The sequence below is a fragment of the Barbatula barbatula genome (genome assembly GCF_947034865.1).
Source record: "Barbatula barbatula genome assembly, chromosome: 7".
Classification (NCBI taxonomy): Eukaryota; Metazoa; Chordata; class Actinopteri; order Cypriniformes; family Nemacheilidae; genus Barbatula; species Barbatula barbatula.
Window position 1 is genome coordinate 21,021,209 of NC_136770.1, and position 25,300 is coordinate 21,046,508.

Below are 25,300 nucleotides of genomic sequence, written 5' to 3' on the forward strand. Positions count from 1 at the left end.
TCAGGTTTTGTCTTGTGTTTTTTAACTTAACCCTGTGTCTACACTGGACAAAAGTAAACTAAAACTAAATCTTTTCCACACTGGATGCAAAAAGTGACAATCCCATAAAGCCGTGTGTCGTGTTGCGATGCGCTGGTCGCGTCCAGTGTAGACACGCTGTAAGTGTTAAAACATTTAAAACTACTTTCACGCGTACTTGTTTTGAACATTTTTTTATTTTGCTTTGCATCCAGTTTCATATAAAAAGACAACTAATAAAATAAAGCCGAGATACGCATTATCACCGGGTTATTTAATAAACAAACTTCTTCATTGTACTATATTGTGTGATGCACCTTTCTAGTGACAAAGTTACTCATATTGTGATTTTAGTTATACCGCCCACACCCTACGGTACTGTTATAATTTTATACTCATAACCCAAATCATTTTCTGTAATGTGAAATTCAAGGCCTCACTTTCACTTGTATCTCCCACACACCTGCGTCCCTAGTTCATATCCCCGCTGTATGCAGCATTTCAAGTTTCCGAAATAAAATAAAAATAACGTGAACTAGATTCGAACAGATACCGTAAACAGAAAGAAACAGAATTTCCGCAGAAAACAAAGAAGTGTGACATTGTGTCACATTAATATGAACAAATGATGAATAATTAGCAAGCCTCCTTCCCGGCTGTGCCCCGACATTCATAAGGCTAATTAGCCTGCAAGTATTACAAGTATTAACAATCTGTCAATAAGCTTTATACAATTCATGACACATCTGTGACTTGAATTCATTGCGATGGCCTTTGTAAACCGAGCATTTGGTGTGCTTTAGGGAAAAGGGCCCAGCTGTCCTGATACAGATTTGGATGTTTAATTTTCATTTTCATTTAAGCATTGCTTGCATTATAAAAGTATTTTCCAGCACAAAGGACATTTTAAAGACACAACTTAGACCAACGTTTGAAATCAGAACGGGCGTAATTGAAATTTAGACTAATTCCTAAAATAAAATAACCAGCATGTTTTCGACAGCTCATTGGCGCTGTCTCTTTCTCTCTAGCCCGGTGAAAAAGCAATTACAGAAATTACTCCTTCATTACAAACCGCTCATTGCAGAGGTGTACGAGGTTTACCGCAAAGTCACATATTAATGTGGAAAATGCCAGAGAATTGCTTTCTGTAATAGAAGACTCGTGTTTTCTTCTAGCTCCATGGGGTTAAAGGGAAATGTATGTTTTAAGGAATAATTAGGCAAAGCCTTCTAATAGACTTGTCCTCTAGCCAAAATGACACATCCTTGATGACCTTATAGTTCTCTTTATAAACCATCAGGCTCCATAATTTCACATTTAAATCTATCCCTGAAGCAGAACCAATCAGTGGCCTGTGTTTAGGCTTAAGTGATAGCGGGGAGTCAAGAAGATTTAGCATTGATTTGGCCCATAAAGAGCATCTTCACTGCATCGGTGCTCCGGGTGACACCGCAGAGCCATCAGAAGCCAGGTTAATGTGGGTTAATTCTTCCGATTTGTGCAATATGTGCCATTAAATGTCACTTGCGTGCTGTACAAGTATTGGGATATAATTGTTTTGTTTGATTTAATCATTTTATGAGTTGTGTACTGGTTATCAAGGGAGGTGACGTGTCAGTTAAGAACATGATAGGGATGAAATATTAGACGTGTGATGTAAATTTCCTATATTATTATAATATATTAATAAAGTAAAAATTTGTAATTTTTTAAGCAGAATAGTTTCCAGTCTTTCATTTTACCAAATCATGCAGACATGCTAAAATATTATTATATAATAGTATGTTTTCACTGTATATGTACACTACTGTTCACAAGTTTAGGGTTACTTATTTTAAATGTTTGCCGGTCTTTAACTCTAAAAACAGTTGTGTTAAAAATAAGACATTTTGTGTTATTTTTAAATCAATTTGTGGTGTCCCTTTGATTTATTTAAATGTGTTAAATTGACACATGATGTGTTTACAAAATAACACATCCTTTTGAGAGTGTAGACATATGCTTGAATCTAGAATCAGTTGTTTACATAAGAATATACAGCGATTGTTGATTCATTACAAAACGTATTTTTAACATAGAAATTATACAATTAAAACTTTATTGAATGAAAATGATTTCGAAATGAATGACTTTGGCAGGAAAACATTTCCATGATAAATTATTAGAAATTTTTATTTATTTTGGGTTCATAAAAATGAACTTTTGAACGTTTTGTGTTATCAAATATTTTTAATTGTAATCTACCATTGTCATTTCAAATAGTAAAATACATTAGTAGAAGTGTTTGAAGAGATTATATTTTTTGTGACTTTCAGAAATGACAAAGTTCTCATATAACACATGTATTTCAAATTAAATCAACTAGTGACGGTGTGAAAAATGCATTTGAAGAGAGTTTATGTTCATGTTTCACAGGGTCAGAAGTGTCCGTAGTCAAGAAGCACCCAATTATTTAGCGAGAAGCTGTATGATGAGGCTTGTTGAAAGGTTTTCTTGAACATGAGTGATTCGAGTAAACAGCATGCTGAACTTTGATGTACAATCACTTTGAGCAAGATGACAGCAGGGCCTGGTGAAGCTGACTTTACTGTTTCGAATTCAAAAGCTTGCTGGTCTCGCAGAAATTTTTACATCAGCATCTGTATTTTTGATCCTCGAAGTGCAGCACGGATGGCATTAAAATCCCTTCTCCGTGACCTAATTCAGATGTTAGAAACCAGTTTTGCTTCAGGACCCAGATTTTACATTGGACATGGAGTGGTGACCCAACACTGTGCCAAGATTGTAAGTAAAAAAAGGGTATAGAAACATTTCAGCTTATTTAAAAGGAACAGCATATGCCCGACAGAATGCAGTGTTGACGTTGAATACAAATAAAAGTTAAAAATAAACAAGTGAATAAGGCATTGATTAAAAGATGCATGTAAAAACATTGGTATTGTGTTTAAAACATTTTAAAACATAAATATGAGCTTGTTTTCTTCGTAGTATTTAAGATCTGCAAGTATTGCATCTATTATGTAATTTTGACCATCTTAGACCAGCTGGAAATGTTCAAAAACACATCTTAAGCTTTTTTAAATTGTCGTGTGAACATTTTTCATATCATCCAACCTGTCTATGTTGGCATCTGGCTAATTTGGCTAGATTCTACCAATGGACAGATGAATTTGCACCAAAATATCAGTTACATTTCATTGGACGCTCTGCCTTTAAACCCAACATCACATGATATGGAAGGTTTTTCCTTTTCACCCTTTTAAAAGTTGATAATCCTCCATGCATTCGATCTGCCTGTACGAATTACCTTTCCCAAAGATTTTCGACAACAATTGCGCAGGGGAACGAGCAGGAAGCTGTTCTGACTTGTTATTGTTTTCTGTCAATTGTCAAACATAAATTAGTTTCAAAGGAATGTGAATTTTAGGTTCTAATGCACTTTCGGAATGGCTTTGTAATGGTTGCCGGCACATTTTGTGATGAATAAAACTGAAAGGAGGCCTGATAACCGCAAGAGCTATTAAAATCACTCGTGTGTGGCTTGCGCTGAACGGAGCGTCGCCACGGTTGGGGCGCAGCGGAATGCAAGAGTGCTCTTCTGTTTGGAGGGACTCATTGATTTTGTCCTCACATTTGCCTCTAATCTGTTAACCCTCATAAAATGTCATCGCCGGTGATTATAAATGTAATTTTTTTGAGATTTAACTTTTGTCAGGGTGCTTTTATTGCTCTTCGGAGAAGATATCTATCTAACAACCTCTAGTTTTAAAAGGATAGCTTACATGAAATAAAAAATCTTTGGTTGCCAGCGTTCTTCAAAATATTCTCTTTTGTGTTCTGCGGAAGAAAGAAAGTCATGATGGTGAGTAAATTATGAGAGATTTTGGGAGAACAACTGGGTATGTAATTCATCCCACACATTTGTGCTTCAAACATACTAGAAATGATATTAAAAGATGAGAAAAAGTAGTCTGGTCAAACTACCTCCAGGTGTACTTGTCTTAAAATGACTTTGAAACCACCCTGGCAACTGTGTAGCAAAAACTCGAAACACCATAGCAACGTCATAATCCTACCCTGGCAACCGTGTCTAACACCTAAGCATTGTGCCGTTGAGGTTTGCATGGGCAGGCCACTCACATTTTCTTCAAAAAAAATCTAGTTTCACTCTGATCTTCAAAAAACAGCGGGGAATCATATCAGTAATACATGCCAGACACTTCCCTACCTTCCCAGTGGCTGCCTCTTTGGCCTCGTCTTTTTCTTTAACTTTCATCCCCAAACTTTTTCCGTTTATTCAAATCTAAGTCAGTATAAAGCTTGACTTTTCTCAGACACACTAAACAGACACAATGGGTGGTGATATAGCCCCGAGTACAGCTAACAGCTATTTATCATACCTTTATACACCCTCCCCCGAGGCCCCAAGTTTGTGGATTGTAGCGCAAAATTGTTTTTCAAGAAAAAAATCACGTCATGCGCTCTACACATATTTTCATTCATTGACCTGCAATTCTGCATCTTAACAGAAATAAGAAATGTTTTGGGAATAACTGGGGAATTTGTTTTTTCTTTCTTTGTTTAACTCTCATTTACACCCTCTCCCTTTTTTCTTCCAGACTTGGAAAACTTCAAAACCCACAAGCGGAGTTCTGTGTCTGTCAGGGAAGGGCAGGGGGTGGTGCTTCTCTGCGGCCCGCCCCCTCACTCGGGAGGTCAGTATTCGCACCCCTCTTTCCCATTTCTCTTCTTGCACTTCAGTCCACCATCCAAATTATATTTAATGGGTTAATATATGTCAGTGGGCCTTTTTCCATTTTTTTTGTTTTAATGTTTTATTTCATGTAATTATATATACTATGTTTACATGAATGATGTGTCCGTGTTTTGTGAATGTTGTTTAGCATTTAATTGCCCGGTGTACCTGTGTAAATTGCTACTCTTCATATTTCTACAAACAGTAGCTGTAAAGCATGGTAGATCCAATAATAAGCATTTGTTTAAATTTTGCTCAAAAAGCATTACGTATTACTTTAACAGATACTATTGCAGATGTTGCAAACTCAATTAAACGGTTTTGTATAATAAACCTTTTTCACGCTGATGAATAATTTGCTGCAAATTAAGACGTAGGAATGAGCTATTTGCATTTATGTTCATCTTTTTATTTGATAGGTAAATCATTTATATATTTCCCCAGGATTCAACTTTCGCCCCGATTTGTGGCGCTGGGGAAGTCTTATTTTTATGGCCCTATTTAATAGACGCTTTCTTCTAATTTCAGTTGATAGCAGACATGTTAAATTATAATTTTGAATATTAGTTTTACCTCTATCTCACTTCCCCTTGCCTAGAGGACAATTTATAAGTAGAAAGTGGTGCAGCTCACCCCACTCTCCCCATCCCTCATGGTTCCAGAAGAAAGGTTTCTCTTGGTCCCTTGGTACTGAGCTGTCCAATCCACCGATCATATAATCCCATCAGCATCTCTCAATTCTCTGACAGCATGTGTAGGCAAGCCCAGCCGACCTCTGGAGACAGGGCTGTTTGTGTGTCTGCCCTTTTCACCTTCACCTACCTCCCTATAGCGTGAAGTAGCATCCTTCCCCATACAGAATGAGGGATGCGGGTCAAAAATCCATACATCATGATCATTATCTTCCTGCATTACACAAAGACTGTGAAACCTAGTGAGAGGTAGCTGACTTTTGTGGCGGCATCCTAATTGTGATGGAACATCATAAGTGATTGATTTGGATAAAGTATATAGTCAGCGACTCATACAAATAGCGCTTTTCACACAGAGCGTATGGGGAGACGCCATTCACCAATACAGGAATGACAACAATAGTCTGTCCTGCTGCTAGTCACGTGACGGTTTAGTCACATATTGTGTTTTGTGCAATTTTTGTAATCATTTGTGCTTTTAAAAGCAGATTGACCAAGAAATATTTGCTAGTTAAGCTAAATTGCGAAATCACACCAGCATACCAGATGACTTTTCCCATAACATGACACTGTAAAAAACATAATGACCGGTTGCATCTACATTTTTTAGTGGTTGTCACTGATGTTTTATTTGTGGCAACACTTGTGGCAAATGCATTTGTTAAATTTTCAACAATTCTGGTCTGGTCAGCAGTGTAATAAACATAAATAGATAGCAAACACAAATTCTGAATTTTATTGGGTTATTGATTTAATCATATTTTTATAAACACACAAATTCTGTTTCAATACAAAAAAAATGTATTGGGTTTTTTAAATTGGGTTTGATTATTGGTTGAATATAAAAATCTTTATTTAGTAATTCTTGATTTTAAAAAGTTTAGCTTTCATTATTAATTTAATAATAATGATTTTTATAAACGTAGGTACACAGCTTCTTGATTGAAACAAATATATTTAATTTAATTATAACCATTTTAATTGGATTAAATTTCATTGTTAATAATCATTTTTACAAACATATACACAAATACTTTCATAATTTAATAATTCTTGATTTAAAAATACTGTTATAAAATATAATTTAGTTTTATTATGATTTCTTTTAATGTGATTAATAAATTTCATTATTGACTTGAAATTATTTTTATAAACACAACAATTGTTGATATGATAATTATTGATTTTAAAATATGTAAACAATTTCTATTTCATTCTAAACTGTTTTTGTTATATTAATAAATTTCATTATTAATTTAATAATACATTTTTATTAACACATTGATATTTATAATATAGTGGTGTTTTCCACCACTGGATGCATTTTTTCACTCGCTTGTTGCAGTGCATTCTGGGATTGTTTTTTTCTGTAAAGGATGAGTGCAATGCTGCCTTGGCAGCGTATCTTGGTAGACTGGCCTTTTTGGTCTATTATGGCTTAAAAATCTGCCTATGGAGCCATCTCACTAGGTTCTGGAAAAGAGCTAAATACCCTGAACCATCAGCTTGAAGGACATTAATCTTTTCCTCCTTGCTGGGTTGCCCCTCCCATGTATTTCCCTCTAAGTTTCCCAAACCTCTGCTGAACATTTCTTCTCTACCTCCAACATGAAATGTCCATTAACTCTGCCATCACTTTGATGGCCTCCATCAATTAATCCGACGGCATGTGATTCAACTGCTTATTAATGGTGCCAACAGTGTTTCTTGTTAGAGGAAATGCTTTGTTAGCGTTTATTGCTCAATGGGTGCTTTTTAGCATGGCCTTTTTGAAGTGTGGCGTGGATCCAAAGCCTTTTTGTAATGTGAGCAAATTAACAGTGTGCAAAACTCAAACGCAGCATGCAAAAAGAAAGTTGTTTTTGGTTGGTTTTGCATTTGTCAGTTATTTGTTACAATGGATGTTCAGTTTAGTTTTAATATTCATATTTTCAATATTATGACATTAATTGAACTTCATGGGATCTAAAGGATATTTAGCATAATGGTAATGTGGCAGAACAGACTCAATTAAAAATTTATATTATTTATTATTACCCCTGTCTTTCAGATTAAGAATGACATAGGAATTAGTTGAGGAACACAAAATAACATATGCAGACGCTCGTCTCAAATGTATTTACTTTAGCATTTCTGGTAAATGTTGAAATTTAAATATGAAGAGATTAGTATCAAGATTATATAGTTCGTTGAGTGCATCGGTAGACAGCTGTGGACTATTATATGCTAGTAAAGCCTATATTGATCTATTTTAGGATGAATTCAATTTATAAATCAATATTATTGGATATCATTTGTAATTTAGGTAATCTCTTAAAGTGATAGTTCAACCAAAAATTGTGCAGACCACAAAAGAAGATTTTTTGAAGAATGTAGTCAATTGGCCACCATTCACTTGCATTCGTTTTGTTTCTATGCAACAGAAGTGAACGGGGGCCAGTGCAGTTCGGTTACCATCTTCTTTTGTGTTCTGAGGAAGAAAAAAAGTTGTAAAGGTGTTAAATGACAAGAAGGGGAGTCAATGATGACTGACTTAAAAGTTCTTGATCTGCTAGTTTCAAACTTATATCTTAAAAGTGCCAAGATCTTAATGCTTGAAAAGGAAGTGGTTGGTTCAAAGATGTTTGTAGATCTATTTTTAATATAGTAAATGTGACCAAGGGTTAGTCTTTATTTCCAATAAGTTTCTTACAACATTTTTTTTACTCATCCAAACTGGAGCAGGTGAGCGGGCGAGTGTTAGACAATATCAATTTGGTAGCTTCAGCAAGCAATGGGCCAGCAAAGAAACCAGATTAGTGGGAAAGATCTAGTAAATTAGATAATTGGACATAATGGGGTTTTCCCATTCGTGTGCCAAGCTTCAAATTGTTGTCATTTTTTATTCAGAGATTATAATGATGTGATGTAGTGGTGATGCAACAAGCATCCTATATTGCTCAGTCATTTTCCTTTTCTGTACTCATTTTAACATGGCTCACACATTTAGCCCTGTACATATTTACACTTTCTTGATAACTGTCATGTTGTCTACAATATAGTGTGAACTGCAGCACTGTATGTGCAATGTATACATCAAATTGCAGACTAGCTGTGACAGTTATATTCCTGCATGTTTTCACTATTTATCTTTGGTGCAAAATTACAAATGATACCTTTAGCTTCGTTTTCTAAAGTTTTTTGTCTTATTTGAAAGTGCAGCTTGACTGAGATGTAAAGATGTCAATTTTTTGTATGTGAGACAAGCCATGTGTTCTTTTTACCAGTAAATACTTGGACTCCCAGTCAAAATAATCCAGAATGTGCTGTCCTACAGTCGTTACGTTTGCTTTTCTTCTTTGCCCTTGATACTGGTTCACAAAAATCTGTGATGTACCGAAACGTGTTTTTTGTGTTGCATTTACTGAGGTGTTTTTCTCACTGTGTAGATGCTGGTTCATCAAAGCTTGCTTTCAGCTGTCCTCACAAATGAGATAAGAATACATTTTGGTGGTGGAGCGCGCTTTATCTTTGAATCCTGTAAGAAGGAAACTGTCTAGAAGGGAACTGTTATTTCTGAGTTTCGTGTACGCGCAATGCATCTGGGTTTAAACAGGAAGGAGGTTTTTGCTTAATTGTTTTAAATTAAACTGTTAATTAGTTTAAATAATAATTCATTGATATCCAGTATAAAACACAATGATATTATATAACAATAGAGGTCCCTTGATACCTTATTACATGTAACAGTAAGTGTAGTAACCTGTTACAGGAGAAAGTTTCATATCTAATTACTTAAGTAAACATAATAAACACATCAATCGCTCATTGAACTTCTTGTTAGTTGCGTTACTAATTTAGTCGTGGATAGTTACTACTGTAGTTTTTCATCACCCATTACAAATGTGCTCTCCCATTCGCGTCCTCTTTCAAAAACACTGACTACTTTGACAGCTGACGATGATGTTGATTATTCATGCCATCTCCCCCAAGCACCCTCCACAGTCAAACTTGGCAAAGTCTGTGGGTGGCGCAATAACGAATGAACACGGCGGCTTAGTGCTATTTATTGCCTTCTGCACTGGGGGTCTGAATGACTGGCTGCAGCGTTGAGGGCTCGTACGCTGCAGAGAACCTCTCGTCAGGAGCGGAGGCCTCCCTGCCAGAGCAACTGTCTGGGGAAACATACAGAGAAGAAGACAGCTGGCCCCCCGCTTCCTTATGCTGCATGCTGCATGCCAAAGATGCGCTTACACATGCTGATTGAGCTGTATATGATCCACTGGCAAGGGAGATGGAGAGAGAGAGAGCGTGATGACTGTTACGTTTCACCAATACAAATGCGATGACACGTGGAAGAGCGACGGTCGCGTATTAGCGCAGCAGACTGCCCGCGTGTGTATACATTTGTGAGCTTGTGACTCAGACTGTGAAACCGAAACAGATCTTTTCCAAATCATCTGCATATTTCTTTCCAATTTGAGAGCTAATGGTTTTGTGAACGTGTGGACCACTGTCATGGTTCTGTCTTGATTTCCTAGTCTAGTGGCAGGATCATGACTGGGCCACATGTTTTCGTGTGGAGAGAAACATATTATTGTCGGTCATGACATAATATGCGTTCTCTCTGGTCTTGTCTTTGGCCCCGCCCCTCTCGTTTCCTAGTTAGCTTCCCGCCTGTGTCTTATTACCCACACCTGCCCATTGTTATTTCCTTTGTTAGTCTCCCTACTTAATGCCCTCATGTCTGTTGTCTTGTGCTAGTTCGTTGTACTAGTTTCCGTGTTTGTGTGCAAACTGCAGTGTACATGTGCGGTGTACCGTGTTAATCGTGCCATGTGTTTAGCCTTGCCTTGCCTTGCCTTGACCTGACCTACCCTTGCCGTTACCTACCCTTGACTCACGTTGTTTCGTTGTCTTTAGTTTTTGCCCCCTTGTGGCAAGTGTTTTGAATTTTAGTCAAGTCAGTTTTCTCCCCATCATGGGTGTTTGTGTCACGAAATGGTTTTGGACAGAACCCAGATGCAGGCAGACGAAGGTTAAATATAAATGTTTATTAAATAAAACACCCGCAATGGGGAAAAACAAGAACAAAAACACACTAGCCAACAAACACTAGAAACAAACACTTTCCACGAGGGGAAAAACCAAGGTCTATATAAAAGAGAAATAATAAGTCTACAAACTGGAACAGGAACAACATGTAATCCAACGACAAGACATCCGTGTTACACATGAACAGTAGACAATAGATAAAGACAATGCACCAACACTGAACAGAGAGAAACTGAGACCATATAAAGGGAGACACTAACGAGGAGTGATTACATGGGGAGAGTGGTGACAGCTGATGGGAATGAAACCCTAACGAGGTGAATTACAAAACAGACGATGGGAATGAAACCCTAACAGGAGATAGGAGGGTGGGGCTGAGAGACATAACAGGAAGACACGTGGCATCACGTAACAACATAAAGCCACATGTCTCCACACATAACACAACAGAAACCCGAAAGACGTGGCAATGTTATGACTCTGCCCAGGGAGCTTGAAAGCTCGAGACAGGAAGGACAGAGTCCTAACATTACCCCCGCCCCCAGAAACGCCCCATGGCGTCTCAAGGGAGAAACCTCAGCGGGCCAAAACACAAAAGCACAAAGACAAACACCACAAGAACAACACAGAACAAACTAAAGGGAACATAAGGGAGGCTATGAAGGGGTTCGGGTGGGTCAACAAAAACAACAAACATGGGAGGGGGGGTGGGGGAATGGGAGGCCAAACCTTGGGGACACCAGAAAAGGGTGGGACAGGTTGAGGAGACTTGAAGCAACCGGACGAGACCGGCGGGGACTTGAAGCAACCGGACGAGACCGGCGGGGACTTGAAGCAACCGGACGAGACCGGCGGGGACTTGAAGCAACCGGACGAGACCGGCGGGGACTTGAAGCAACCGGACGAGACTGGCGGGGACTTGAAGCAACCGGATGAGACCGGCGGGGACTTGAAGCAACCGGACGAGACCGGCGGGGACTTGAAGCAACCGGACGAGACCGGCGGGGACTTGAAGGGGCTAGGGAGAGGTGTGTGTCCAAGGGGGAAAAAAGCTTGAGGTGATGCCGGCCGGAGAACTGGCTGAGGCACCGGCTGGAAGGCCGGCTGAGGCACTAGCTGGAAGGCCGCCTGCGGAAGGGCAGGTCCGGCCGCCTGCGGAAGGGCAGGTCCGGCCGCCTGCGGAAAGGCAGGTCCTGATGCCTGCGGAAAGGCAGGTCCTGATGCCTGCGGAAAGGCAGGTCCTGACGCCTGCGGAAAGGCAGGTCCTGACGCCTGCGGAAAGGCAGGTCCTGACGCCTGCGGAAAGGCAGGTCCTGACGCCTGCGGAAAGGCAGGTCCTGACGCCTGGGGAAAGGCAGGTCCTGACGCCTGCGGAGAGGCAGGTCCTGACGCCTGCGGAGAGGCAGGTCCTGACGCCTGCGGAGAGGCAGGTCCTGACGCCTGCGGAGAGGCAGGTCCTGACGCCTGCGGAGAGGCAGGTCCTGACGCCTGCGGAGAGGCAGGTCCTGACGCCTGCGGAGAGGCAGGTCCTGACGCCTGCGGAGAGGCAGGTCCTGACGCCTGCGGAGAGGCAGGTCCTGACGCCTGCGGAGAGGCAGGTCCTGACGCCTGCGGAGAGGCAGGTCCTGACGCCTGCGGAAAGGCAGGTCCTGACGCCTGCGGAAAGGCAGGTCCTGACGCCTGCTGAGAGGCAGGTCCTGACGCCTGCTGAGAGGCAGGTCCTGACGCCTGCTGAGAGGCAGGTCCTGACGCCTGCTGAGAAGCAGGTCCTGACGCCTGCTGAGAAGCAGGTCCTGACGCCTGCGGAAAGGCAGGTACTGACGCCTGCGGAAAGGCAGGTCCTGACGCCTGCGGAGAGGCAGGTCTGGAAACCTGCGGAGAGGCAGGTCTGGACGCCTGCTGGATCGCTGGCTGTGAACCCAGCTGGAGAACCGGCAGGAGCGCCGGCTGGGCTGGGTTACGTGCCCCCCTCCGTTGCCTCTTCCTCTTCTGCCGAGCCAATCTCCTGGTAGTCGGCTGGAGGAAGGAGGTGAAGGACGGGGCTGGCTCCGCGTTGGAGGCCTCCGAAGAGGACCCCCAGGACTCTCTCCTTCCACGCTTGCCCTGACGACTGGTAGGTGGTGAAGAGGTTGCAGGGTCCGAGGCTGTTGGTGCGGTGGTGGTCACCACCCCAAGCTCCAGGATGTGATCCTCGGGGATGGGGCCCAACGGAGAAGACAACCTCGGACAGACGGAGACACTGGGCTCCGGTCGGCTCATGGCGAACTGGAGCACACCCTCGAAGCCAAGCGGTCTCAGCCTCCTCATCTCCGCAGGCGATAGGGGGACCCTCAGTCCGCTGTTGAATGCCGCCGTCACCTCTTCCTCCCCGAAGAGCTCCTCCACTGCGGCTTCCAGGAACCTGTCCAGGTACTCGTCCCGGTCCAAGTTCCCCTGGCGAATGTTGGAGAGGGGACCAGGCTGGCGAGGCCTTGCAGGGAAAATCGCCGCCTGCTGGGTTCTTATGGGTTGGTGCATTCTGTCACGAAATGGTTTTGGACAGAACCCAGATGCAGGCAGACGAAGGTTAAATATAAATGTTTATTAAATAAAACACCCGCAATGGGGAAAAACAAGAACAAAAACACACTAGCCAACAAACACTAGAAACAAACACTTTCCACGAGGGGAAAAACCAAGGTCTATATAAAAGAGAAATAATAAGTCTACAAACTGGAACAGGAACAACATGTAATCCAACGACAAGACATCCGTGTTACACATGAACAGTAGACAATAGATAAAGACAATGCACCAACACTGAACAGAGAGAAACTGAGACCATATAAAGGGAGACACTAACGAGGAGTGATTACATGGGGAGAGTGGTGACAGCTGATGGGAATGAAACCCTAACGAGGTGAATTACAAAACAGACGATGGGAATGAAACCCTAACAGGAGATAGGAGGGTGGGGCTGAGAGACATAACAGGAAGACACGTGGCATCACGTAACAACATAAAGCCACATGTCTCCACACATAACACAACAGAAACCCGAAAGACGTGGCAATGTCATGACTCTGCCCAGGGAGCTTGAAAGCTCGAGACAGGAAGGACAGAGTCCTAACAGTTTGTGTTATGTTGTAATAAAGTCTTTGTTTTCCCCCACCACCTTCAACTGCCTGCAATTGGCAGTTCCTGACAGACCACGGATTTAAAGTGCGATGAATTATCTCTGCTCTATTTTTCTGAATAAAAAGGTCAATTCACCTACTTAGACATTAAGATATTTTTAAACAACAGTCAACATTTTAACAGGTTGAATTCAATATTATAAAAAGATTATTAAAGACCCACTGACGTGTCTTGAAATGCACATCTTCAATGAAAAAGGGAGTGTAGTCAGGACAAATTGATCGGCCACTCCCCCTTTTTAAAATAGCCAATAGTAATTTGCTTACCTCACAGCCTGGAATCTAATGATGTTTTAAAAATCGTTGATCCGTATTGACTGTCAGGTTTGAATGCTTATATCTACCAAATGCGAATTTAGTTTGTAGACATCCTTAAAACATACCGTATTAATGATAAATTCTTACTTATACAAAAAATGGGGATTCTGTGGTTATAAAAATCCCTCAAGTATTTCTTTGTAGTGACAGCGCTAAACTTCTCCGAATACTTGATGACTTTTCAAACTACTCGAAGATATTCCCAGAACTCTGAATTCCATTGAGATCTACAGAAGTGTTTTGAGACTCGTTCTTTTATGAACCTCTTTTAAATTGTATGAACCTCTCCTTTGAAATAGCGACATCTCTCTGTAAGCGTTAACACGAACGATATTATAAATACAGTATGAACAGTGAATAATTGAGAAGCGATTTGGTACCATGTATTATGGGGTTTTATTAAGACATCATTCGCGGAGTATTTCATCATAGCCCCTCTACTTAACATCTGGACATGCTGTGAACAGATTAATTAAAGTCTCTTACATTCAGAGAGTGTGGAAAATCACCCTGCGCCATGAGGAACAAACGTACTACAGTAGCTGCTGTATAGATGAAAAATGACTGAAGTATACTTAATATTGTATTTATATATCAAAATATCAAACGGTACAACAAACTGTAGTATCTATCAATTTTACTATATTCTTTTTTAATGTGATTATCTGTCAGTTATTATACAAAGCAAGGTAGCTGACAAACATTTTAGGTTAAACTATATCAAAAGAACAGTTCACCCATAAATAAACAGGAAAAATGTTAAGTAAATAATGACAGAATTTTCGTTTTTTTTATCTGTTTATGTCATATTACATTGTTTGTCATGCCCGATTTCACTCTGAACTAGTGATAAAACTGCTTCAAACTAAAAAGCATCTATATAACATTGTTATTAACGTTGCTTATCGGCCTTCACATAAACATAGTTATTGGTTATTGCTTTCGACCTTCTTTCATCTCTAATACGGAGTGAAACTAATGCAGAATTGACTTCAGTTTATCAATTTGAAATAGTTGAATTTGATTCACAAAGTATCAGCGGGAAGCTCCTCCATATCAAATGTATCTAAAGGAGTTTTTCTCAAATCAGCATGTGCTGTATAGAGCGCAAACAGTACGTGTACGTGCCTCTTAACTGCCACATTTGTTAGGTTCAGATCTGCTGAAACCTCGAATTAGCTCCTGTCTTAAGTTGCTGTATGTGTACCAGTAAACAGCATTCCCTCTCAGCTGGACACCAGTCACACATCATGATGTCCCCACGGCTCCCGCTGACAAACACCACACACACATCCCCACAACCACCCGTACGCCGATCCCTTGGTTCTTGTGGGAATAACTTCAGGCCTGCAGGAATACTCTGCCACTCATTCTTAACAACAAAACAACTGATTATGTGTTAGACTGCTGGGCTTAAGCGACTTAGGAGTAATGCTTAGCGCTGTCTGCCTTGCATTATATCTTTAAATGAGATTTCTCAAAGCAATCACTATGAAAAAGCATTTATTTTGTTTCATTGAACCTTTTATATTGAATAGTACAGCAGCATATTAATAACAACATGATTTTTATGTGTTGCAAGTGCTGCTTGCAAATAATGCGAACCGTCTTAGGCTGGTTTGAACGACATACATAGAGGTTTTGCTTTAGCAAGCAGCGCTAATGACACAATTTGTACAGGAGAAACAAGTTAGCAAGGACAAAGGATATGTGTTAATAGAGAGGTGATAAAAATGGCTTCTAGCTATTTTAGATTCCCTACAAAGTGCAACATGACATAATTTTTTGTCCTCCATTCCTCCGGTTGTCATCTCACATCCTTGCGTATTCGGAAAGCACTGCAAGACGATTCTCGAAGTTGAGTCAACTGAGAACTGTCAGGATTCTTTACAAAAACGCATCATTCATCGCTGGACGCGGCATTACGAGCATGAGTAAATGTTTATCTGTGCGAGTGACTTCAAGAGCGCCCCACTTCTTCAGAAATGTGCAGCGTAAACCCAAATCATGACTTCCTGGCTCCTTCAGTCAGGTCAAATCAGTCACGCACAAGCAGTTGAGCGGCTGCCACCTCCACTTCAGTCTAGAAAGCTCACAGCTCTCTGCAAACAGAGGCCATTCACGTAATTCAGGCCGGGGGGGGTTTAACTTAGGCAAGAGACTTTGAGGACAAGATTATCGACTTTACAGGAATGTTATTCCGTCCGTGTAATAGGGAGAGGTAATAAATAAATTATTAGCTGCACCGAAAATGAAGGGACCATTTCAAAATTATTTTCAGTTTTTCTGAATTTAGTAGGTGAAGTTTAGGTTAAATGATTCATTCTGTGGACTACAAATTTCAAATTAAAACTATAGTTTCTGTTTGCATTTATTTGCAGAAAATGAAAACTGGAGAAACGGGTCAAAAATGTGCTCTGTGTTTTCAAATACTGCAGAGAAAACAAGTTCATATTTTGTGTCAACACAAAAGAAGATATTTTGAAGAATGTTGAAAACCGAACACCGGTGGCAGCCATGGAATGGACACAAAAAAAAACAATGGAAGTGAATGGCGGCCATCGCTGTTCGGTCAACCACAGTTTTCAAAATATGTTTGTGTTCTGCGGAAGAAAGAAAGTCATACAGGTTTGACCTGACAAGAGCGTGAGTAAATTATGACAGAATTTTCATTTTTGGGTGAACTGTTATCACAGTTTTTATGTGTCTTGTAATGCTGTCAGTCTTTCACATTGCTGTTGGATGACTTTGTCATTCCTGAGGTTTGATTTTGTTCACATTCAACAGACACTGGACAGGAAGGACCACAATACATCTAAAAATAATGATTAAATGAACATTTGGTCTCTTCATTTTTTCCGCAGCTGTATATGTGCAATTACAGTATTACTGAATTTGTATCCAAAGAGGGATATTCAAGTAACACTATCCAAATTTCTATATAAAGTTTAACGTTTTTTATTGAGAAACAGAAGACTTCAAAAGAAAACAGCGAGCGTATGCTTTTATTTGGGTTGATATCTTGAAGAAGCAATTGAGATATTAATGAAGTCTTCTTTGTGATCTGTGTCCTTGCCTAATGGTTAAATGATTCAAGTGCAATTTAACCATACTTTGATGTTACTCTAAATTATAATATAAAACAGTCCCGGTTTGGTTTACAGTGTCAGGTGTGCGGGTCTTCTGTATGTCTCAGAAACTGTGTCAACGTCAAATGTAACATTCAGTTATATTGGAATAAAAACACAAACCCAGAAATTCACCACACTCCACTGAAACAGAATCATTCTCCGCATTACACAATAACTACAGTATGTTTAGGGGTGCAGCTGACCTATTCCTAATGGAATCGGTCCTTTCAGGTGTAGTGAACGCTGAAATCGCTTCTTTTTGCAATCGTGTTAATAATGGAGATGGAATCTGCCCCACAATCTTGCGGGCTCTTAAGAGCACAGAGCATATGCACTCCGTCTGGAACTGTTAACAGAGAACAGGAGGATGTAATATTCCGTAGGCCTCCGGTAAAATGAAGACTGTTCCTTCAGGTTTTGCCTTTTCTGTGTGAATGTGCATGTTTGTATTTCCTGTTGAACAAGATGTTGTGTCGTTTATTTATTAGCTGTGATTACTACTTGGTTGCAGGTAGCATTAGGTGACATTTCCATTCTAGAGAGAATCTGATTGGACGGAAATCTGCGTAGTGCAAGCTGAGTCATCAGTATATTTCCTACATGTATCTGCCAAGTTAATCTAGTCTATTTTAAAGGCTGCACATGCTGTTACAATTATTCATGACTCCCCAAGTCAGGGCATTAACAAATATTTATATTTAATAATTGTAATTGTAAAAAAAATTGTTGATTCATAAGTTAAAATAACAGGATTCTCTTCTCTATCCTATTTACTAGTAATTAATAATGATTAATTAGTCAGTGGACTTTTTTGATATTTTTGCAAAGCGTAAAGCTTATGTGATCCGAGACATGGCAATTGAAAATGCATACTGTTGTCACATCAAGTCTCACATGTATTATTAAATGCTATTAAAATTCATCAAGAGCTTGCATAGATAATTCACGATTTAGAGGCAGATATGTGCATCTTTTCATAAAGCTTTATTTCCTGCTCGCGGCACGGCAGAGCAGAAACAATGAATGGGTCTCTTTGATTGGAACTGAAACCGGCGTTTGGAACTATAGAGCGCTTTTCCACCATCGCGCCAAACCGTTCTAAGCACAGTCCGAAACGGTTACTGTTTTGTTTCCACGTGAGCCTGGTTCGACACGGCACGATTACAAACTGTTCTCGGCTCTGATTTTGAATCGTGCTACTGAATGCTCGCAGAGGCTTTATAGTTCAGTCTCTCATATTACCAAGTTACGCGTTACGCGTTTGTGTTTACATTCTAAAAATGTCCGTTATCAGCTCTGCGGCGGAAGATGAAACAATTTACGTACCGGCTGCTATGAATCGTCACGGATGGTGATGGTGGAAAAGCGATCATAGATGGCATCTTTCGTCTGCTTTGATTTTTTTCTCTCAGTTTCATCACCTTTGCAAAAATGCGTTCTTGCAGCTGGAATAAATATGAGGAAGGCAATTGTTTTTTTTTGCTTTGGTGATGCATATGGGAGGAAGAGAATTCTTTGGCAGATAGACTGTTTAATCAGCAGGGCTACTAGAAACCTAGCCTGAGGTCTGAACATCTTTTCTTTTAATTGTAGGTCTACACATGAGCAGCACAAATATTATGATACCAGATTACACCGTCACCTTGATCATTTTATGTTAATGGTAGGAATAGTAAAAAGCATATAGATCCCATGTGCTAGAAAATATCCAATCTATTCCCATGGGAATTCCTCACTATTTTAGGCTAATTCGCATGAGTTTGTATGTTGTGAAGAGCACAAAAATGTACGTTTTCTACAGAAAAAAGAAGGGCTGTCAAACAATTAATCGTATCCACAATAAAAGTTTGTGTTTACATAATATATGTCTGTGTAATAATAAACTATACAACTATTAAATATAAAAATACTAGACTATAGGGAATTTGAAGCTCAGTTAGATATTGAGGTGCCAACCCATGCAAAGCCTTATAAGTAAGCATCAAGATTTTAATATCAACCCTAAACCTAACAGGGAGCCAATGCAAAGACTCCAAAATTGGCTTGATTTGATTTCTTAGCCTAGATCAGATCTAGTCACAATGTTGCACAACCTGCAATTTGTTAGGGTAGCTTTAGAGACCCCACTGAACTACGCATTACAATAGTCTATACGGGAAAACACAAAGGTGTTAATCAACCTCTCAGCGACAGAGAACATCAACATTGGATGAAAGAAATATTTTTAACCGTGTTTTGAACATCAAAAGTTAAATTGGCATCAAAAACCCCACCAAAATGTTTAAGTTTAGTTTGAAACTTTGTGGTAGAGCCATCGACGGTGATGTTGTCCGACACAGCCTTACTTAATTGATGGGGAGAACCAATGAGCATAATCTCTTATTACTGTTAAGACCGAGAAAAGGTGAACTGTGCATATAATAATTTTGTATTTATAAACACAAATAACATGCACAAATATGTATGTATATTTAGGAAATATTAAGATGTATTTAACTGTCTTTACCAATAATGGAAAATATATATTATCATTTACTCTTTGTTATGTTTGTGTATGTGTTTATAAATACAAGATGAATATGCTCAGTACACAGTTATATATTATGCGATTAATCGTCTGACAGCCCTAGAAAAAAGCAATACTGAAGCCCCACCCCTAACCTCGCCCCTAAACCTAACGTCATTGGCGCGAAAGCAAATCAAACTATTATTAGCCAAAATTGACCACCTCGTGAAATAGTAAAAATTTTGACTTGAGATTGTGTTGAAATATCTTTTTGCTGCTAATTTATTTATTACTACTCCTTACAGCATTACATTGGCATATAACTGGTTATTAAATATGAACAATACCTCAAAACCGCGTAGCTTACCATCCGATTTACAGACCTGAGGAATACAGCCTTTTCCAAAAAATAGCTGTCTCACTAGACTACCCATTTAAGCTTAAAACTGATAACTTTACAGTATATGTTAACTCAACAAAACCTTGAGTTTCAAGAAACACCTTCCCTTTGAAACCCAAAACGTTTTTTTCAAACTCATCTTCAATACTCTCCATGTGTCCGTACAGTTTGCACAAATCCTATAAGGCGTATTTGTTCCCTTTTCGTTTTATATTGACTCCTCTGCTGGCTTTTTGCAAGCCCAGCATTTCTGGAATAATGCAAACTGAGTTTTGTCAGCGTCTGACAGTCCCCTCCAGGGATCCTTCAAATTGAAGAGTCGTGGCTTCTCACAGAACACGTCAATTTCAAAGTGAACCTTGAACAATTCACATAGTGTAAGGTCAATTCAGCACAGCATTTACAATCTCTTTTAATCTTTTCTTTTTTGGGAGAAAACCGGCTTAAAAATTGACTTTATTAGGGAGTCTACACGGGGGAAAGGTAAAAATATATAGTTCTAATGTATTTAAATACTTTTTTCTAATTCCTTGATTCATTCCTCAGGACCTCGCTGATCAAACAATATAAAAAACATAAATCTAAAGGTCTGAATAATAAATATTAAAGAAAACGTATCCCACCCCTAAGCCCTAAGCTTTATTTCGCTTTTTAAATCTGTACTTTTGCAGCAGCTGTGCTATAGCAACTTACATTTTTGCTTCAGAAAAATAAATGAATAGCATTGTGAGAATTCATCGATCGTATGAATGGCAGGATTAAAGTCAAAAACTGTTTGCAATGTGTGATAACACAAAATCTCATTACGCTCCTCAACCCTTGACGCGATTCCTGTATACCTGTGTATGCGTGTATTGTATCTCCTGCGAGCAACTTATCAAACAATTCCAAGGCATGCCTCTAACAAGAACCGGAGATAACCGGCACCTCACTCTGCTCCCTTAACGCCACACGATTCTTACCTTGTCTCTCAACCCCTGCCTCAACAGAAGATATGATGTTAACTTGGCTCTCAGTGCTCAGCAAGGGGGGAAAACCAAGCCGCTCAGATTCCTCCTGCGCTCGAGATAGCCAAAGCCCATGGCAATGGATTAGATCAAACTGTGATAAATGACCGGTTCCCAGGCAGGAATCCTGCAAGACTGTTTTGTTTAATTAGCTAACAAGTGAGTGGGTTTGATTGGGATGAGCCGGGGAGATGCTACGTGTCTGTCGATTAAATGCGCTGCCAGGGAGCTGCTGAGTAGAACATTACAACCTTCTGCAAATGGATTTACCATTGACAGCACAAATGGAATGCTCACATGCCAGCGTGTCCAGGCAGCCACAAAGTGGTTTGTTTGAATAAGACGTGCTCCGGAGATTACAGCGGCGTTAAAAGGGGGGTGAATGGAAATACACATTGGCTTATTAATGCTTCAGTGCATTGGTCCTCCAAAGATGTTGTTCTGGTTGATTCGATTGCGAGTTCGCTTATTGGATTGACAACTGATTTCTTTGTTGCCGTTACGAGCAACGGTTTGATTTGGACTTATGCAAAACCCTTATGTAAGTGTTCAGTTTACATTATAGCTTTTAGACTAGGCCTATATAGAATGTTGTGGCTATACACGGAGGAAAAAGATTAATGGAGAAATTAAAATACAGAAAACACAATTCATGTGACAAAAACAAGGTGAGAAAAGTTCGAGTTCATATTGAGATTTATGACTTGATTGTAGACTTCTGAAATGAGTTTCAGATTGTTGAGTTTTCTTTTCGGAAACTCTAGGAACGATATATATCAGAAGCAGGAAACTTGAACAGAAATATCCAGATATTTAAGAGATCTCACATCTTTTCTCCTGGGTACCAATTACGAACTACCATTTTCAAAGAAAACAATCTTAAAAAAGGTCACAGGTTGGTTCAAAAAGGACTTATTATCAGAAAAGACCATTTCCTTTCAAGTCATACCCGCATAATACGTCCCCGCCTGTTTCACCTTTTGCTTTTCTTGGCCCATTTTTGTCAGCGTAACTCAGAGAATGACAGGAATTGTGGGTAATTGAATCAGCAAAAGGCAAAACCATTGTAACTCCTGGAGGTGAGGTTTGAAATGTTTTCTTTTTCTATATGTCTAAAGAGACCTCACAGTGCAGTACCACCGACAGATGTGACGTTAAATATATGCCAACATTTCATAGACAGGAACAGACACCAGGAACGTTTTTGAAGATTTTTAAGTCAACAGCATTCATTTCAGCGTGACATTTTTGAGTGATATTCTTAGATAATACCTCACTATTCCCAGGATGAGCAAGAATGTATTGTATGTAAAGTGATAGCTCATCCAAAAATTCTGTCATCACTTACTCACCCTCATGTCATTTTAAACACGTATGACTTTCTTCTGCAGAACACAAAAGAAGATATTTTGAAGAATGACAACCGAACAACAGCGGTCCCCATTGACTTGCATTGGTTTTGTGTCAATACAATAGAAGGGAATGGCTACCGCCTTTATTCGGTTTCTAAAATTCTTCAAAATATCTTATTTTGTGAAAGTCATACAGGTTTGAAATGACAAGGGGGTGAGTAAATGATGACATTTTTGGGGGGGTGAGCTATCACTTAAAGGACAAATGTTTACAACATTCACAAGTATGTCTAATAAATATGCAATAAACGCTCACATTTCTGTCGTCCATACATATTGTGCATTCTTTTAAAAATGTATGCATTCCCTGGGATCAATCCCATAACCTTAGCATTGCTGGCCCCATGTTCTACAAGTTGAGCAACATGAAAGGTGACACACGAGCGGCAGACAAATGCGAGCGCCGTTCTCTGCGTGTAACGTTTTCTTGGTAATTCCATGGAGACAGATGCTTAAATAACACAGTGAAACTGGCATCCTTTTCTCCTGAGATGTTACCTAGCTACAGAGATAAACAACTGCCACTACAGCACACGGTTGTACTTAAGATAATGACGCAACCATGCAACCAGACTGAGTGTGAGACCGAGCGAAATAAATCGAGCTCTGGATTTTTGAACATTGGTTACATAGCACTACTTCCCCACTTGACTAGCGTCCAGCTTATCACAGGGCACTGGTTTTCCTTTTCTGTCATTAATTTTCACCCCCTAAGCCACAGAACCCTCCTCGGGCTGATTAATTTGCACCCTAGCATGTAGCCCCAATGCTAATTTAGTAACTCTGGGGAGGCGTAAGATTCATGAGCAGAGCCAGCGTATGCCATTTAGACTCTGCTGAGGGAGGAAATGTCACTATGTACTCTAGTTATGTTTATGCAAATGTGGTTTCTGGGCAGCGGGGTGACCTCTTTCTACTCATGTGTTACATTGACTGGATTTTCTCTCTTGTTCTGTTCTGTGTCCGCAGCGTTGACGTTCTCTTGGATTTTTAACGAGTACCCGTCCTTCGTGAAGCAGGACTACCGTCGCTTCGTGTCCCAGGAGACGGGGAATCTATACATCGCTAAAGTCGAGCCATCCGATGTGGGCAACTACACCTGCGTCGTGACCAACACCGTCACCAAGACACGTGTACAAGGCCCGCCCACTCCTCTCATTTTGCGCACCGACGGTGAGAAAGAAATCATATTCATATTACAATCATGCAACAGATGTATTTCACAAAATAGTCGAATTAACATTTCTTAATAAAATATTTGGTTATATTTGTAAAACTTTAGAGAACTTACTTTCACAAAGGCACATTATCATGAAAGGGCAGTAATGTCTTTACAGCACAACTCTCTTAAAGGTATAGTTCAGCCAAATAAAATCTGTCATTATTTATTCAACCTCATGTCATTCAACGACTTTCTTCTGTAACAAAAGAGCATATTTTGAGAAATGTTTCAGTGGTTCTGTGATACAACAGAAGTCAATTGGAGGCAATATTATTTTGTAAATAACAGTAAACATCTTCCTTTGTATTCTGAAGAATACAGAAAGTCATTCAGGACTGAAATGACATACATGTCATAAATGATTTATATTCAGTTGAACTGTCCCTTTAATGTCAGTTTAAAGTAAGTTTGCAAAAAGCACATCGTAGGAATTTAAATAATATTACGGTTCCATTGTAAATTGTGTAAATGAACTACAGACAGATTCAAAAGTATGAAATATGTTTTAATAAAGCATAGGAGACTTTTGTATACTGATTGTATTCAAAGGTTAATGAGCTGTTTGCAAATTTTAAGATGTTGTAAAAGCGTGCTTCGGTGCCGGTGGGCTGGCATTATCAAAGGTCCTGAAACGGAAAGGTCATTTGTCTTAGACTGATCGTATTGTTGGTTCTCTGGGCTTACGATTTAATCACACATGTACTAGACGAACTGTCAGATTCCACACCAGACAATCAGAATCGTATTTGTTTGACTGATACCAAAGAACAACACAGCATCTCTGTGAACATTGAGTCATAAGTCACACAGGTATATATTATTCAAATATGTATTTTTTATTGTGCCTTCCAATTAATATCAATAAAACTGCAGTTGGTTTCATTTGATTTAAGACATGATAACTAAATAAATACAACTAACACGATAAAACACAATAAAAACATGATAACATAATAAAAAACATGATATGTAGAAATGGCCAAGGATATACTTTATGGGTCAGAATTATAGATTTTTCTTTAATGCAGCAAAATCACGAACAAAAATGGCCAGAAACACGCCTACAAACTTCACCCTCTCTTTGGAAATCTATATAAAGCTCAGAATTTCAGCTTTCCGTTTCATCTACGCTCCACAACATCATTACAGTGTTAAGCTAATAGAGAGGGTTAAAACAAACCTCTTTCTTCAACAACGGCTTGCTACAGGGTCCAGGGTCACATATATACAGTAAATATGTTTTTTTTCTATTTATAAAGTCCTACTGGTTGAAATCCTACCTGTGTCTTGTGTGAATTTTGGTGTAAAATGTGTTTCCCTCAATATAACCTGATGTTTGTATCAGCGTTGCATGTCCAACACGAGCCACTCAATGGCGACTGTCACAGTGTGAGCTCCAGGTACAATTTCAGAACTCATTGTACACGTCTCCCTACCTGGAATGTTACAGAATGAGATGATTGCTTCTCTTCAGCCTTTCCCATTTGGCAGCACCGACATAAACAGCAGCGTTTGACATTCAAGATAAGATCTCTTTTGACACACTCGGCTTAGTAGCTGGTCCGATAACACCTCGCAAAATCACAGAAGGAGATATCACACCTTCCTCATATCTAAAAGCCTTT

At 39.6% G+C, this 25,300-nt stretch overlaps 1 protein-coding gene across 2 annotated transcripts in view; it reads left to right on the top strand.

Annotated features, from left to right (window-relative positions):
• Positions 1-25,300, top strand: part of cntn4 (contactin 4) — a 161,752-nt gene that overhangs the window by 89,690 nt on the left and 46,762 nt on the right. For both annotated transcript variants that reach the window (XM_079460380.1, XM_079460381.1), the window contains exons 5-6: positions 4,641-4,736; positions 23,423-23,626. In XM_079460380.1, coding sequence (XP_079316506.1) covers positions 4,641-4,736; positions 23,423-23,626 — 300 coding nt within the window. The remainder of the gene's footprint in view (positions 1-4,640; positions 4,737-23,422; positions 23,627-25,300) is intronic.